Source organism: Schistocerca piceifrons, chromosome 1 (genome assembly GCF_021461385.2).
Source record: "Schistocerca piceifrons isolate TAMUIC-IGC-003096 chromosome 1, iqSchPice1.1, whole genome shotgun sequence".
Classification (NCBI taxonomy): domain Eukaryota; kingdom Metazoa; phylum Arthropoda; class Insecta; order Orthoptera; family Acrididae; genus Schistocerca; species Schistocerca piceifrons.
The window spans coordinates 1,014,104,407-1,014,123,410 of NC_060138.1; the positions used below are offsets into that span (position 1 = coordinate 1,014,104,407).

Genomic DNA, 19,004 nt, shown 5'->3' on the forward strand with positions numbered 1-19,004 from the left:
TAACTTTCAGTTTCTTGTAGGCACAGAGTAGGAAACAGTCATTACAAATCAGTAGGGATACAGGGAAGAAAGAATGGAGTCATAAAGAATGTTGATGCAGGAGTATTCACATTATGTTCTGCTCCAGTCTCTCGATTTGTGCCTCCTGAAATTGCACATTTAGATGAAAAATCAGATTAAGGAGTCTGCAGGTGAAATAAATGTTTGGTACTCAAATAGTTTACCAGCATTGGTGATGGTTGTTCTTACAAAAGATGCCAACAACAATACAAGACCAGCACTAAATAACATGAGAACAGCAATTGTGGTGGCACTGTACACAGTAGCTCTTTGTTGTTAAGGGCATCCAAAATACAAGTGGCCCAAAAAGCATTTCTGACATTTCATAACACAATTCCAATAGCAAATAAATAATTAGAGATGAGTTCAAGTACAGAAAACACTGCGCAAATGAAATACACGCTGAAGAAAAGTCTAATAAAATCTCAATGCTAGTTAGCCGTGCTGAATCTGAATTATAAATGTTTGCAAGGCCAGTTTTATTTTGGCTGCCTTGTAAAACCCTAGAATTCATCAGAGAAACTACAAGCACTGATCAGAAATGAAGCAAATTATACTTGCGAATTTTCAGTGATTGAAGAGAAAACAGTCACATAAAATGAGAAGGCATAGAAATTTCAGCTGTATATTGAAAGTTTTCATAGTCTTGGGGAAAAATTATGGTCTTACTGAGTTGTCACAGGATATGTCATGAAATAATCACTATGGCTCAAGAATTCAAGTTTTAAGCTTTTGGTTGGTTGTTGGTTTTGGGGGAGGGGCCAACAGTGAGGTCATTGGTCCCACTGCATTAGGGAACCATCCCAGCATTTAGGGAAATCACAGAAAACCTAAATCAGGTTAGCTAGAAGCGGGTTCGAAACGTCATCCTCTCGAATGTGAGTCCAGTGTGCTCACCACTGCGCCACCTAGCTCGGTACATGAAGCTTTTGTTGGTTGGAAAAATTTATGTTACAGACAAATTTGCAAGACACACAGAAAGAAAACATATGATATTGATTGAAATTCTGAAAAGACACAAGCATTATGATGGTTGGTAGTGAAATGAAAGAACATTACGAAGAAAAAAATAGTCAAGATGTGAGTGCATGAGCGCATTACAGCATGAAATTAATTAGACAAATACAATCTTATAATCCTTGAGCTATGACCTTTACAAGGAAAATTGAGCTTTTTAGTTTGTGAAGTGTGATATTTTGAAACAACGTGAAAGCAGTATATCAGTTTGACATTTATCTTAACATATTAGTTCTACTTCTGGATACATCGGTTACGAAGCAAAGTACCCTGTCACATGGAGATAATCAGGCACTATGCTACCTTACGGTCACCCAATGGAAAATGGGATATTTCCTGATATACCGACACATACACAATTAATGTCAATTCACAAAAGTGAACAGGAGGCATTTTGTTAATCTATTGGCTGCCAGTTCTTTCAAAAAAGTCTGAGAGAACAATGTATGGCATAATTTATAAATCTGTAAAAATAAAAATGTAAATGTTCATTGCTTCAAAATTGTTACTGAAAGATTGCTTTGAAATTTTGACAAAACGTTGAATTCTAATACAGGCATGTTTTTAGGTGTGTGTATAGAAGACATTGATACCAAAAATCTCAAAATGTACCTTTCTGATTTCTTTCAAATGTTTGCACTTTACTGTACTAAAAATACATTGCCTACTCGCGTCTAAATGTTTATTACAGTAAAGTGTAAAAATATTAAGTAAACCGGAAAGGTACGTTTTGAGATCTTTGGTAACAATGATTTCCCGCTCCCGCCAACACACACACACACACACACACACACACACACACACACACACACACTCTGTTAGTTGAGAGACCACGTCACTTGTTTTGCCAACCTCTTCTTGAAGTAACTGTGGCTGTCACCGTTCAATCCAGCCACCAACTACCCAGCAGAAAGCCGGAGGTTGCCACCCTGCCAAAGCACCTACAACTCAACCACAACACATCACATCACACTTGCAGCAGCCACTGGTGGCACCACATCTGCCAAATACAGCACTGCTACCACTGGTCTTAGCTCACCTCCTTGAGCTGTATGACATCATCATGATTTCCTGGCAGTCTTCTTCTGGACTGCTTCATAGGATGCTGCACAGTCGCTCACCATTCAATCGACAGCAGGGTGTCACAGCTATGGCACTCTGAGCCAGGAGCCAACCAGGTCCTACAATCAGTGTCCCATTTGCCACAGCACGGCGTACACCAGTGGGAGCTTACAGCCTCCCATATCACTTGCAAACCACCGTTCCTCCACAAATGCTTAAACTGCAGACTACACACACTTATGGAAATTTCTGATTAAATCAGTACTAGCCTAATAGGATGGACAGTGTACATAACCCTGGGGCTCAGTTAGCATAGTCATGCAGTTCTTACATTAAGGAAACTGTCACTGTGTTTCATGTCAACCCTTATCAGATAAAGACAAACTTTTAGTTGTATTACTCTGGAAGTTGTTTTCTGTTGTACTTCCTTAAGGTACTGTGCAGTAAAGTTCTATTGTTCTTTTGAGTGCCTGGAGGAGGAGGATATTAGTGTTTAACGTCCCGTCGACAATGAGGTCATTAGAGACTGAGCGCAAGCTCGGGTGAGGGAAGGATGGGGAAGGAAATCGGCCGTGCCCTTTCAAAGGAACCATCCCGGCATTTCCCTGAAGCGATTTTAGGGAAATCACGGAAAACCTAAATCAGGATGGCCGGAGACGGGATTGAACCGTCGTCCTCCCGAATGCGAGTCCAGTGTGCTAACCACTGCGCCACCTCGCTCGGTTTGAGTGCCTGGACACATCTAGTCCTGTAGTGTGCACGTCCCACAACTGGATTCAACATTTCTCAGTTTTCTTAATGGCTCATAGTAGGCTTCAAAAGTTGACTGCCCTCCTCATTCCATAAAATTCATATGCAAAATTCATTTAATGTTACAAAGAAACGGTAGCCATAACATTATAACTCACAGAATATGGCACACTGTTTTGGTCTGTTGTGCAAAGCAGGATGACTGCACACCACTGATTGCTGTTCTTTATTGGTATCAGCCCAGAATCCCATGTCTTATAACTGTTCATTATTCTGCCTTTGGTAGACCATCTTTCATATACTAACGCAAAATATCCAGTACTCTAACCAGTTGAGTTTTGTGGTTCTCAGAAAAGAACTTTAGAACCCGATGAACACAGAACATGATATGATACTGGAAAGTCCTGGGCAGTATACAAATAATGGAAGCTGTGAAGGCAACATTTCATCATATAGTTAAAAGCATTTAGTAGAGACACATGAAAGAGATAAAACCACCTCCGCCCTCTCCCACACACAAATGGCTATGGAATGTAGTGTATCTATTGATTGCACAATGCCTCAACTATGCCCTGTGCAGTGAGTCATTGCCTTTACCCCTGGTATTACTTGAACACAGAACTTATTATATTCTAGTTGTTTAATCTCAATCTTGTCAAAAAAATTCACAGTCTTATGGGAAAGGGGGGGGGGGGGGGGGGGAATAGATCATGAGAAATCTCCAGAAAGTTTTCCTAGAGCTGAGATATTGTGAAGCACTGGCTTTCAAGAATTTTATCATCAGTTTTCTGAACCAATTAGTTGCTGACTACAGATGGACATCCATCATCAGGAACATTCACCTTTGCTTTTTAAAGAAATAGCATCGATGACAAAAAAGATTTTCACTCATGACGTTTAGTCTGCATACAGCAGCACAAATTTCAAAAAATGTCAACAATTACAAAAATTTTGTCAGTAAAATCCTGTTACAGGGAGGATTTCACATTTTGAAGGATTTTCAATTGCAGTACTCATTTTGAACAGCTACTGGAGTTGAACAAGATGGAATGTGGCTGTCTCACTACTGCAGCTCTAAGTGCACTGACCTACTGTGTGTGGCTGTTCCCTTACAGCTATTACATCTCCTGTATGTATAAACTAAGGTTTTTTTTCCACATGTCCATATGATTTCCATATTCTATAAAGGAAGCCACACAGGCACATAACATGTAATTTTGTTTTCTTGTGGCACAAACAAATTTAGAAAACCAACTGCTCAAATCAGTGGGCAACTCATACCTTTCACAACAAATTGTATTTAAGTATGTTATTTCATTCAATATGGATAACAATATATTTCAGACTTTGATTGTACTTTATCAGACTAGACACCAGTCTGAAATATAACATTTCTTTCATGTTCCTTTTACTAGATCTGATGACTGATGATTGACTTAAATTGGTGATTTGAAACTGTATTGAGGGTATCAACAGAAATAATAAAAAGCAAAGTTCACAAATGGCTCACGGTCAATTGTTTCGCTTTCAATCTTTCTTTGGAAGACTTAGCTAGTTTCCAACAATAAATAGCAGACCAAAATTTCCTTAAAACTTGAATACCATGGGGTTTCTAGTGATTCCAGAGCATAATTTTCTCTACAATAAACCTTGTCCTACGTTCCTCAAGATGATTGAAGATGGACTTTTCATGGAATAAGTAATAATTTCATAATGCAGTAACACAATTTTTTAATATATTTAATTTTGCAGGAAAATTATGATGGAACCACTGAATACCACTGGGGTTATGGGCGACTCCACTTCTCTCTTGGGGTTTTATAATACTTTGATGGTGTTTTATCATCTATAATTGCTGTCATATTTGCTTTATTACATTCTTGGAAATTACAATTGCTGATATGGCTTCATATGCAATCAGTTATTCATTTCATGCTTGTGGAGTCTATTACCGTGTCTGTTGCATTTAACTGAAAATGGCTATACCTCTCCAAAGAGGAAATGCTCAAAATATTACTACAGGATAATTCTCTCCCTGGAATATAAAACAGTGATATCAGCTACATAGATTCCGAAGTCTCGTGTAGTGACACAGAAATAGATATCTTAGAAGAGAATATTTATGAATCAGATGGAAGTTCAGAAGAAGATTTGGGTAGTACAAATGTTCAGCCTGTAAAGGAAGTGGCACATACTTCTGACCTTAAAGGTAAGTACTTATCATAAGTTACTATACAAAAGTGGTAGTATGTGTTGCTAAATATGTACTTTTTATCTGTTTGGTATAGGACAAAAAAGACACACAGAAGTTGAGAAGAAATTGAATAGAGGAAAGATGCAACATAATGTGCCATAATCTGAGTTAAGTCAGGCCCAACAAAATTCACAGTAAAAATGTGGACACCATAGAATCAACTTTTACATTCTTTCTTAGGAAGAACATGGTTGATGACATACTAAAGGGGACTAACAAAGAGGGAAGTCCTGTTTACAGTAGTAGATGGAATCCAATAGATGCTGCAGCAAACTGAAGCACTTTATCGGTGCCATGATCCTAGCAGGTGCTTACAAGACCCATAATGAAGCAATTGTTCATCCACGGAATAAAGATGATAGTAGATCCATTTTCAGTGAAGAAATGGCTGAAAATATTTTTACCTAAATATCAAGATGTATGCGATTTGACAACATGGACGCAAGATGTCACAAAAATGCTCCTAACAAGCTGGCTCCCATCAAATAAATATCTGAAATGTGGGTAATGACATTCCAGATGCTTATGTTCCTTACAACAATGTAACAACTGATTAACAACTTATGACATTTGGTGGTAGATGCCCATTTCAGCAATATAGTCCTTCAAAACCAGGACTGAAGTTATTGCTGTATGTGATAGTGCATCATTTTACATTCTCAATCTTCACTTTTACATTGGCTGACAATAAAATGAATCATATGGAGTTGGTCAAGGCAAGAGAGTTGCTTTAGATACGGTGGAAGGCTTAGAAAACAGTTGTAAAAATTTAATATCTGACATTTTTTTCACAAACCTTACTTTGGCAGGAGCACTTTTGAAAATCGATCTTAAACTTTTAGCAATAATTAGAAGAAATAAAGGAGATCTACCAGAAGTTTTCACTGATACCAAAGGTGAAGTCAAATATTCATTCGTGTTCAGTTTCCAAGAGCATGCATCAATGGTTTCATATTGTTCAAAAGAGGGCGAAGTTTTAACTCTATGCAGTACAAACGCATTCAATGAAGTGAGAGGTCATGAAGAAACCAAACCAATGATGAATCTAGATTACAATGAAGTAAAGAGCAGATGAAAAAAACATAGTATCCCTAAACTATAATACTTATCAGTCGTAGTTGGAATCAGCCAACTCGTGCAAATACCTGGGTGTAAGACTTTGTAGGGATGTGAAATGGAATGATCACACAGGCTTAGTCGTGGGTAAAACAGGTGGTAGGCTTCAGTTTATTGGTAGAATACTGGGGAAGTGCAATCAGTCTACAAAGAGACTACTTACAAATTACTCATCTCCCTCATTCTAGAATACTGCTCAGGTGTGTGGGACCTATACCAAATAGAACTCACAGGGGATATTTAACATATACAGAGAAGGGCAGCACAAACAGTCACTCCGTGAAAGTGTGTCAGAGATGCTGAATAAACTGAACTGGCAGATTCGAAGGTAGCTGTAAACCATACTGAGAAAGTCTGCTAACAAAATTTCAAGAACCAGCTTAAAACAATGACTCTAGGAATATACTACAATCTCCTATGTAATGCTAACAAAGGGATTGTCAGGACAAGATTCTAATCACAGCACACGCAGGGGCATTCAAACAATCATTCTTCCCATGCTCCATGCGTGAATGGAACAGGAAGAAAACTTAATAACTGGTACAATGGGATGTACCCTTTGCCATGCACATCATGGTGATTTGCAGAGTATAGATGCAGATGTAGACATTGATGTTGAAAGCAACTCACCGGTAGAAAATTACACAACATTAATAAAATATTAAATAGAACACTCTTGACCACATAAAAACACTGTTACTTAAAACCATTAATGAATAAAAGTGTGATGAAGAATCTTCTATATAATATTTTATTACTGTTGTCATCATCACTATGTCCCATATGTTTATAAAAATTAGACAATACTAGGTGGTGGTAGTTGGGATGTTTAAGGGGGACTAAACAGCAAAGGTCATCAGTCCCCCATTCCAAAAACAGGAGAGCCGAAAATTTTGCGGAGCAGGTAAAAACCAAAGAGGGGAGGAGACTCCCCCACCCAGGCACTAAAAGAACACAAATGCAGCAACAAACACTACAGACAAGAAGAGTAAAGGTAAACACCAGATAGAAAGAAACAGAAGAAAAGAAGATGGCCAGAGACTGGTTGACTGACCACGAGAACAAAAAAAGGGAAAGAGTCAACCATCCGACTACACACCAAAACAGCAACAAATTTTGAGAGACGCGAGGACAAAAGACACAGAAAGGGAAAGGTGCAGGACCTCCCTAAATCGAACCATAAAAACGACTACCACGGATAAAATTTAAAACGTCATCAGCCATGGAGGCATCGTCGCATAAAACCAAAGGCAAAGTGCCCGGGAGATGAAAAGACTGCCGGAGGGTGCGCAGTCAGGGGCACTCCAACAAAATGTGGGCGACCGTCAGCCGGGACCCACACCGACACAGGAGGGGATCCTCCTAACGCAAAAGATGGTCGTGCGTCAGGTAGGTATGGCCGATGCGGAGCCGACACAGGATGACAGAGTCCCTGCGAGAAGCCCACAGGGAGGAGCGCCACACATCGGTCGTCTCCTTGACAGCCCGCAGTTTATTCGGGGATGTCATGCCACGCCACTCAGCAGTCCACATCCCAAGCACCTTACGGCGCAACACCAGCTGCTGATCGCGAGCCGTGAGGCGGATCTCCAAAGCTGGGGCGTCGATCGCCCCTTTGGCCAGCCTGTCAACACGTTCGTTCCCCGGGATGCCAACGTGACTTGGCGTCCAAACAAAGACCACCGAACGACCAGAACGGGTAATGGCGGAAACAGACTCCTGAATAGAGGACACCAGAGGACAAGAGGTATAGCAGCGGTCGATGGCCTGGAGGCTGCTCAGGGAGTCACTGCAGATGACGATGGACGTACCTGAGGAGGAACGCATATGTTCAAGAGTGCGCAATATGGCCACCAGCTCTGCAGTAAAAATACTAGAGCCAGCCGGCAAGGAGCGCTGTTCAACATGGGCAGCGTGAGCAAAAGCGTAGGCAGTGCGCCCATCAACCAGGGAACCATCAGTGTAGACAGTCTCACAGCCCGAAAATGAGGCTAGGAGCGCAAGAAAACGGCGACGGAGGGCCACAGGCGAAACCGAGTCCTTGGGTCCCTGTGCCATTTCCAGACGGACGGATGGCCGGGGCAAACACCAGGGAGGTGTAGGTGCATGGACCCAGAAGGGAGGCAGAAGAGGGAATGACCCCAGTTCCGACAGCAGGGACTGGACGCGGACAGCTATGGAAAGCCAAGAATTAGGTTGCCTTTCGGGCAGATGGAGGACCATGGCAGGGAAAAGCAGGCGACGATTGGGATGGCCCGGCGAGCAATGCACGTGTACAGCGTAGTCGGCGAGCAGTCGATGGCAGCGAATCCGCAGCGGGGGAACCCCGGCCTGGACCAGTAGACTATCCACGGGGCTCGTACGAAAAGCGCCAGTTGCAAGCCGAGCCCCACAGTGGTGGATGGGGTCTAACAACGTCAACATGGAGGGTGATGCAGACCCATAGGCCAGGCTCCCATAATCAAGCCTGGACTGCACAAGGGCCCTGTACAATCGCAACAGCGTGCAGCGATCCGCACCCCAAGATGTGTGGCGCAGGCAGCGGAGGGCGTTGAGGTGCCGCCAGCACTTTTGCTTCAGCTGAGTAATATGAGGAACCCATGTGAGCCGGGCATCAAAGACGAGTCCTAAGAAGCGGCATGTGTCCACCACTTCAAGCAGGTGGCCGTTGAGGTAAAGTTCAGGATGAGGGTGGACCGTCCGACGCCTGCAGAAGTGCATAACTCGAGTCTTGGCTGCAGAGAACTGAAAACCATGAGTCAGAGCCCATGACGCTGCCTTGCGAACGGCTACTTGCAGCCTGCGTTCGGCGACTCCCGTAGTTGTGGAGCTAAAGGAGATGCAGAAGTCATCAGCATACAAAGAAGGAGACACCGACGACCCCACGGCTGCAGCCAGACCATTAATGGCCACTAGAAATAAGGAAACGCTCAACGCCGAGTCCTGCGGGACCCCATTTTCCTGTGTATAAGAGGAACTAGGGGTGGCACCGACTTGCACCCGGAAAGAGCGGCGCAATAAAAAGGTTTGAAGAAAAGCCGGGAGCCGACCACGAAGACCCCACTCATGCAATGTAGCAAGGATGTGATGCCTCCATGTGGTGTCATACGCCTTCCACAGATCAAAAAAGACAGCAACGAGATGCTGACATCTGGCAAAGGCCGTATGGATAGCAGATTCCAGCCGCACCAAATTGTTCACTGCAGACCGGCCCCGACGGAAGCCACCCTGGGATGGAGCGAGGAGACCGCGCGACTCAAGGACCCAACACAAACGCCGCCCCACCATACGTTCGAGCAATTTGCACAAAACGTTGGTGAGGGTAATGGGACAATAGCTGTCCACCGCCAGTGGGTCCGCACCGGGCTTCAAGATAGGGACAGTAACACCCTCTCGCCATTGCGACGGGAACAGGCCCTCGCTCCAAATGCGGTTAAAGATGGTGAGGATGTGTCTCTGGCAGTCCCTGGAGAGATGCTTCAGCATCTGTGCGTGGATGCAGTCTGGTCCTGGTGCCGTATCAGGGCAATCGGCGAGGGCAGCGAGGAATTCCCTCTCGCTGAAAGGAGCATTGTATTGTTCAGAACAACGCGTGTGGAATGATAACGGTGTCTGCTCAGCTCGTTCCTTTAGAGTGCGAAAGGCGGGGGGATAAGTTGCAGTCGCAGAGCTCTTAGCAAAGTGCGCAGCAAGGCGTTCAGCAATGGCGGCAGCATCCGTGCAGACAGCGCCGCCCAAGGAGATCCCAGGGACACCCATAGGGATTTGGTATCCATAAATCTGCCGGATCCGGGACCACACGAGCGAGGGGGAGACACGGGAGCCCAAGGATGAGACATACCTCTCCCAGCACTCCTGCTTACGCCGTGCAATAAGACGATGGGCCAAGGCACGGAGCCTCTTGAAGGCGATGAGGGTCTCCAGAGACGGGTGCCGCCTATGACGCAGGAGAGCCCGCCTACGGTCGCGAAGAGCCTCAGCAATCTCCGGCGACCACCAGGGCACAGCCTTCCTCTGAGGGGGTCCAGAAGAGCGGGGGATGGCAGCCTCGGCCGCCGAGATGATTGACGTGGTTAAGACACGGACCGCCTCGTCAGTGTCACCCTGTGGGGGAGACTCAATGGTTGCAGTGGAAGTAAAAGCCGGCCAGTCAGCCCTGTGGAGAGCCCAGCAGGGCAGGCACCCAGAAGAATGACACTGGGGCAGTGACAAATAGATGGGAAAATGGTCACTATCACACAGGTCAGGATGCACTCTCCAGTGGAGGGATGGGACAAGTCCGGGGCTGCAAAGAGAGAGATCGATGGCCGAGAACGAGCCATGGGCCACACTGAAATGCGTGGGAGCACCGGTGTTCAAGAGGCTAAGGTCGAGCTGAGCCAACACATGCTCCACGGCACGACCGCGGTCATCGGAGACAGTCCCACCAGAAGCAGCAATGGTGGCGGGAGTTGAGCCAGCAGCACAGCCAAGACATGTCGGGGGAGCTCCCCATCCGCAGGAATGTAAACAGAGCAAACAGTAATAGCCGGTGAGAGCTCAACCCTGACAGCGACAGCCTCTAAAGGCGTCAGAAGGGGTACTGGCGAGCTACACACCGAGTGGTGAACAAAGAGGCAAACTCCACCTGACACTCGTTGACAGGCAGCACGGTTCTTATAGTATCCCCAATAACCGCGAAGGGCGGGGGTCCGCATTGCTGGAAACCAAGTTTCCTGCAGAGCAATGCAGAGAACAGGGGAAGCATTCAGAAGCATTCGGAGCTCAGGCAGGTGGCGGAAATAACCGCCGCAATTCCACTGGAGAATGGAAGCAGTAAGGGACTGGGAGGGTGTGAAGGCGACTAAGAGGCACACGGCACCTCAGAGCCAACTGCTGCCACCGGGGGAGAGTCAGCTGTGGCCATAGGAAAGGCCCCCGAGGGTTCCGTGAGGGCAAGATCCGCGGCAGAGGCGAGGATCTCCACCTCATCCCCGGAGCCAGGACTATGTACAGCAGGCGGCACTGAAACCGCCGGAACGTCCTTCTTCTTGGGCACGTTCCGTTCCTTCTTCTCGCGTCTGCCCTTAGGGTGAGAGGGCTGGGAGAGCTTCTCCGAAGGAGCGTTGGAAACTGACGATGACGCAGAAGCCCTACGACCAGCAGCTGGCGGAACCTTCAGCCACTGGCTGACATCCGGCTGGGTAGGAGAAGAAACGGAGGAAGGGTGAGCCCCGAGGGACCCCTTCCATGAGAGAGGAACCGGCAGAGACAACGCCGGCGGAGAAGGAGGGGGAGGGATCGAGCCCCCCGGTTTTGGAGGAGATGTCACTCCCAAAGTAAGCGTGGGGGGAGCGGCAGAAGAGGTTTTGCCACCAACTGCTAAGGGGGCAACAGAGGAAGGCTTGCCCCCAGACAAGAGGGGGGCAGACAGATATGCACGGCCCCGAGGGCCCACTGAAGGCGGCACAGATGAGGCGACAACCGTCGCTCGCGTGGGTGACGATAACGTGGCTGCAGCATAAGATGTTTGAATGGAAGCAGGATACAACCTTTCATATTTCAGTTTTGCCTCTCGATAAGTAAGCCGGTCCAGGGTCTTAAATTCCATTATTTTCCGCTCCTTATGAAGAACGGGGCAATCCGGCGAGCATGGAGAGTGGTGCTCCCCACAGTTGACACATACAGGCGGAGGCGCACATGGAGAATCGGTATGAGATGGGCGTCCGTAATCTCGACATGTGACACTGGATGGGTAACGGGAGGACATGTGCCCAAACTTCCAGCACTGGAAGCACCGCATAGGGGGAGGGACGTATGGCTTGACGTCACAATGGTAAACCATTACCTTGACCTTCTCGGGCAACACATCACCCTCGAAGGCCAAGATAAAGGCACCAGTGGCCACCCCGTTAGTCTTGGGTCCTCGATGTACACAACGGACAAAATGTACACCACGTTGTTCCAAGTCGGCTCTCAGCTCGTCGTCGGATTGTAACAAGAGGTCACGATGGTAAATAATCCCCTGGACCATATTTAAGCTGCTGTGGGGAGTGACGGTAACAGGGACATCACCCAGCTTATCACACAAGAGCAACGCTCGTGACTGGGCTGGGGAGGACGTCTTGAGGAGGATGGACCCATTCCTCATTTTAGACAACACCGCCGCTTCCCCAAGCTTATCCTCCAGGTGTTCCACAAAAAACAGAGGCTTCGTCGTAAGAAAGGAGTCACCATCAGTCCTGCTGCAGACAAGGTATTGTGGTACGTAAGGCTCCCGCTTGGCACTAGATCTGCGTCCCTCCCATGGCGCAGCCAACGAGGGGAACGACTGAGGGTCATATTGCGTAGCATCAAAGTCAACTCTGCCTCGCTTAGAGACGCTGGTGGCCGTGCGACCACCAGCTTGGTGTGATTTATTGTGCTTCATTGCGCCACATCCACCCAGATGCCACCTACTCCGAACGAGGGCTCTCCCCAAGGGCACCACCCAGCCAAAGCAACGGGTACCTGGCCGATATCCCGTTGCCCAGAGTCCCCGTGCCCCAGACAAGATGGGCACATACTCCTTGGCATGCATGGGGAGGAAACAGCTCTGGCATCTGTAGTGCGATCCCTGTGTGGTCAGGGGGCTACCACCAAGAGGGTACATGACGACCCCACCACAACGGACTGGCTACCATGCTGGATTTTAGGTGTTGAAAGGGTCCACAGTTGTCGGGGGTGCGAAGAAGGGGATTGCGCACAAGACGAGAAGGAAGCAACCCAGAAGACTGTGGGTGTAAATCCTGCCACACGACAATAGGTAGCATGCAAGATGGTGGTGCATGATGGACCAATAGAAAAACTCCACATAAGGCGTCCTTCCCCAAATGGCACGCACTAACAACAGAAATTTGGAAAGATGGAGGTCAAACCCAAGAGGGGACCATCACATAACGCCGAAACGTTTGAGACTCCTTTTAGTCGCCTCTTATGACAGGCAGGAATACCGCGGGCCTATTCTAGCCCCCGAACCCGCAGGGGGCAGACAATACTAGTTCCCTAGTACTTCCATCTACCGCACAGACGAAAATAGGAGGCCAGTGTCCATTCTGCAAAAGATCTGTGGATAGAAATACACCGTAAGTGTTCAAAACGTGTATGTATGTGTGTAAAAGCCACTCAGCAATTTCTTGCCTTAAATGCAAGGCCTTATAACTGTCACTTTGGAATGTGACCACAAACATCTGTAATGTCATCAAAACTGTATATAACTTACTGAAATAAATTATAAAAAGCAATTTTGCATTTTCATTTGCATTCATGCCGCCATCACCAAGTTCTTGAAGAAGGAAAATGGAATGTGATTACTTTCAACACTTATTAAAAATTATGCTTAATAGAAAACATATTGTATTGAGGTCACCACAGATCCCAGCAGTACTCAGTGTAACAAAAAGTACTTGGTATTAGGAGGGTTGTATGGCTACTGGTTAAGAGATTAACTAAGATATATTTACACAAGATTTTTACGTGGATGGTTCCAAATTCACAATACAAGGACTCACTTTCAACCAGAGCAACCATTCAAGGTCTGTGGCTTGGTTTTATAGCATTAAGTGCCATTAGCAGATCCAACTATGTTTACTGCTGTCACAGAATAATAAACACTGTTGAACTCTACCTAATTTTTGCTATCTACTCCTCATACAGTCATGCATGCATAGCTGTTCAGAAAATATCTGCTTCAACATCTTCCAAATTTCGTATCAACACATATTCAGTTCATGTTGCAAATTTTACTAAAAGGAGTGTAAATATTATTTATAAATATCTTTTGTCATACCTTGATCTCTGCAGGAGTCCGTTCAAGCAGCAGGCACAATAACATGGATCCATTCTGAAGGCTTTGTTCACTCAGTACACGATTTTCTTGTATGATACGACCATTGGATATAAGCTTCAATCTAAAAAAAAATTTAATAAAAAAGATAAGTTAGTGCAGGACGTGTGCAGGTTCTTATAGATATAATTATTTACTCCCAATTGCCTGACAAATTGAATATCACAGAATACAAGTTTTTGATATTAAGAGTTTTTCTGTATTATGATGTTTCACAATAACATTAACAAAAACCTGCCATAACATCAAATGTAGGGGAAAGTTAAACAACCAGGGCCTAGTACAATGAGCTCCAATGACAGAAATCTAAATGCAATTATATCTGATATCATCATCTTCATCAGGAAAGAACCTCAAAACAACGAACAGTGATGTTCAATATTGAAAGACTAAATGATCTTGTTATCAATACCTAGCACAGGATGGTGACAAACTTCAGGACACCCAACATTCTGCCTACAATAAAAGACACAGAAACAAAAGTGATTAAAATGGTAAACTTTAGGTAAGGTAAATATTAAACTTATTCGAGAAAGAAACACACACACACACACACACGCATGCATGTACACATAAATAAACAGCAACAAATGAAAACTTACTTCTGCCAGTTCTCAGGATCTATGATAAAACAAGAAAAATAGCAACGCAGAAAAGAACTATGCTATGCTGAAGAAAATACATATGACTGGTTGACTGCTAAAAATAGATGAGATAGTCGCCTCAAAACAGATTAAAATCGTCAACCTAAAAGCCTCGGGCCTAGTCAACACTCAAAATTTTAAATGCATGTGATATTAGACTCACTGCCAGTTAAAACAGAGGGCACGTTCCACTGAAAAATGCTGTTTTCTCTCATCGTAATGTGAAAGAGTCTGCTAACAACTGGTTTACTGAAACACACAGACTACAGGCACCACAGACAAACAAGTCATCCTGCCTGAGTAAAAAGCCACATATATGGAGGCTATGCCCAACATGGAGGTATACGACTTTAAAGCACTTTGACTGGAAGGAGAATCCCTGCTGGATTACTGCTTTTCCTATCCTCAACTTGCTGTCCATCACTTGCAGTCACTCTTCCTTCCAATCTTTTATGACCTTCTGATCCAACTATGAGATGGAAGCGCGCATGGAAACGGCAGACTGTTAAACTCCCATCATCTCAATAGTCCTTCTTGACTGCTTTATGAGCTTCCTTACTTCCCCAAACAACCATTTGTCTCAGTACCCAGCAAATTGTCACCTAATTTCTCCCCTTCTCTTGTCACAACAGAATGGAGTACTCCACGTTCCAGACCATTTTCTGGCCTGAGTACACTTGAATAAGCACTGGATCTCACAAAATGATTCAGAAAATGTGCGAAATTTCTTACTTGGTTACATCACTTCATAAGCAGTGCTATCAACATTGCCGATGACTAAGAATTGTACACAGTGAAAAAAACCTGGTAAATAGATCCTGTAGGCTACACCAAGGAAAACAACTGAAAAGCCCAATCAGACACCATTGTCTTAACTTGTGGAAGTACATGATGTTGAAACGTTGGTGCACATCTGGTATTAGTAAGCAAAAATATCAGCAAACAACATAATGGGGCACTTCATTTTCTAAATTTCATCAAGCCTAAAATTTTAAGTTCCCTAACAAGACAAGATTGTTATTTATATCAAACTTGGTGTGAAGCAATAACAACAGTCAGTAACACCAATAGGGGTTGTTGCCCACAAACTGGGAGAAGTGAAATAATATACGATATGAAATGCAGACACTTCGTGTACAGCATAAATTTTAAATGCTTATCACACTATAAGGTGCTGTAACCCATGGCATCTCATCATATGCAATACAGAGAATGGGAAGAAAGGTGGTCCTAAAATATATCTTGCAGCCAATCTCACTTCTTGCTGACTGCACTCAGGTATATTGCATGGAAGATCTATATAATATGCAACCAACATCTCTCTCTCTCTCTCTCTCTCTCTCTCTCTCTATTTTGACATACAGACCTATTTTGCATTCTTTCACTCAACATTGTTCAACAGGTTAATTTTTTTGGGCACTGCTGTAGGGTCAAAGAGTCTTTATTCTCCGAAAGTATATAGTATGAATTTAATGAAAGTCGATAACCAAACTTCTGTAAGAAGTATCTTCCAAGGCCATGGAATTCTTATCCTCACATGCCAATATGTTTCCTCCCTCATAGTATCTGTGGTAACTGATAAAGGTCAATTTAGGATGAACTGTGGCATTCACAATAGCAATATTTGAAACAATTTCAACTTAGACTGTGTGTTCCTAGCTAAGGTTCAGAAAGATGTTTTATAGTCTGATGCAAAAGGTAATCGGTTAGTGGTACAAACTGGAAATCTTGCATGTAATGTAGCATGAAATGTAGCATTTCCCAAAGTAAAGAGACAAGAACAGCTGCAAGATCAAACACAGCGGATTACCAGCGAAATACTAGAACAGTGAAGCAAGCTGCAGGATCTGAGACGGGTGGGTGAAGCTGAAAACTATAAAATGTTAAAAAAGAAGTATAGAAAAACACTTAGAGAAGCAAAAGCAAGAGCAATTGACAACACCATAACAAACTCAAAAAACAAGGCAAAGGCAGCTTGGAATGCAATTAATGGTGGAAGAAAGGGAAAAGATGGGTCAAAAAAAGAAGAAGGTATTAGGTCAATTAAAATAGATCTTTCACAGATGGTATGGAAATAGCAAACAGACTGAATAATAACTATATCACTGTAGTAGAAAACTTAAAATTGGAAAGAAATAGTCAAAAACAGAAGAGCGTTAAGGTACCAAAAAGATCATGTAGTACTATGTTCTTAAGACCAGTCACGGAAGATTAACTACAGAAAACTATACAGAAACTAAAGTCCAAGAAATCAGCTGGTGATTATGAAATATCAAATCATGTAATAAAGCTAGTAAGTGAGCAGATAACACCACCACTGCTGAACATAGCATACTGTTCTTTCAGAAATAGATTTTTTCCAGAAAAACTGAAGATAACGAAGGTGGTGTCAGTGTACAAGAAAGGGGATAAGGACGACCCCAACAACTACAGATCAGTTTCACTTATATCCGGTTTCTCAAAAATCCTAGAAATGCTTATGTATACCAGATCAGTTAATTATTTGGACAAACATAACATTCCCATACCCTCACAACATGGTTTCAGAAAGAGTAAATCTACAGAATAAGCAATTGCCAGTCTAACTGAATACATTTTACAGTCCTTAGATGAAAAAAAGTTTGTCTCTGCAATGTTTCTGGATCTTTCAAAAGCATTTTACATCATTGACCATGAAATACTGATACAAAAATTAGGCAACTATGGCATTCGAGAGCACCCAGGTGAATGGATAAAATCATACTTGTGCAACAGCAAGAAATATGCATCATTAGGAAACTCATACCAATCAGAAACCAAACCCATCAAATATGGAGTGCTGCAGGGTTCGGTAATGGGGCCATTGTTACTTAATGTGTTTGTTAATGATATAGGTGTTGAGGAGGAAGAAAAGAAAATATTGTACGCTGATGACACGACAATACTAAATAGTGACCAAAATATGGAACAGCTTGAGAGAAGAGCATACATATTTGCAAATGTCACAGCTCAATGGCTGTTGGAAAATGAACTGGTTGTAAATCTAAAAAAGACTATGTATGTAGTGTTTAAAAATAAGGAGAGGGCTGTAGACATGGATTTAGAGGTTGATGGAACAAGGCTGGAAGAAGTAGAATCTGCTAGAGTCTTACACATTCTTGTAGATAATGGACTGAAATGGAAAAAACATTAATAATGTCTGTAAGAAACTGAGCTCTGTCACAGGCTTAATGATGCAGCTATCACAGTATTCAGACAAGAACCTTCTGCGTACAGTGTATCATGGACTTTTCGAACCATACAGTATTGAGTGACTCTGTGTGGGTAAACTCCAACAAACAAGAGACAAAACGAGTGCTCACATTACACACACACACACACACACACACACACACACACACACACACACCGGGGGGGGGGGGGGGCAATTAGGAGACACACACACACACACACACACACACACACACACACACACACACACACACACACACACGGGGGGGGGGGGGGCGGGGGGGGGGGGGGCAATTAGGACCATTTTAAGAAGAAAGACCTCTGATCTGAAACTTGCCGAAACTGTTTCAAGAAGTTAGGTATCTTAACTTTTTCATCGTTGTATATATACAACACAATAATGTACATCACAAAAGGTAGTGAGGACTGGATTACAAATGCTAGTGTACACACCTACAATACAAGAAGGAAGAATGAAGTACTGAGCAGACCCCATCGACTGGCAATGCTAGAAAAAGGACCCCAGTACTATGGTATCAGACTACTAAGAAGTTTGCCCAAAAGCCTGCAAGGTAGTGTACTTGACAATGACTTTCCAAAGAAACTTAAAGACTATCTCATTGAAAACGAGTTTTACAGTGTTGCAGAATACTTGGCCATTAAATTTGTATTTATTGTTATTCGTTATACATTTACTGTACACAATGTAATCTTACAGGATCAAGTAAAATTAAATTCAATTCAAGATCTTTTAACATTTCCAACACACAAAGAGCTAATAGCATTCTCTGAAATCAGTGATGTTACATAAATGCTCAGTATGAAGAAGTAATAAAAACAGCAGCTGAGTAACTCAAGACAAACAGCAGTGGGTCTTCCTTAGTAGTAATATATATATAGGGAAACATTCCATGTGGGAAAAATATATCTAAAAACAAAATTGATGTGACTTACCAAACGAAAGCGCTGACACGTTGATAGACACACAAACAAACACAAACATACACACAAAATTCAAGCTTTCGCA

General features: G+C 43.8%; 1 protein-coding gene across 1 annotated transcript in view; it reads right to left on the minus strand.

The window, feature by feature from the left end:
* The window catches only part of LOC124795546 (NEDD8 ultimate buster 1-like), a 135,434-nt gene that overhangs the window by 96,876 nt on the left and 19,554 nt on the right, over positions 1–19,004 (minus strand). The window contains exon 3 of the mRNA XM_047259622.1: positions 14,067–14,187. Within this exon, the coding sequence (XP_047115578.1) occupies positions 14,067–14,187 (121 nt within the window). The remainder of the gene's footprint in view (positions 1–14,066; positions 14,188–19,004) is intronic.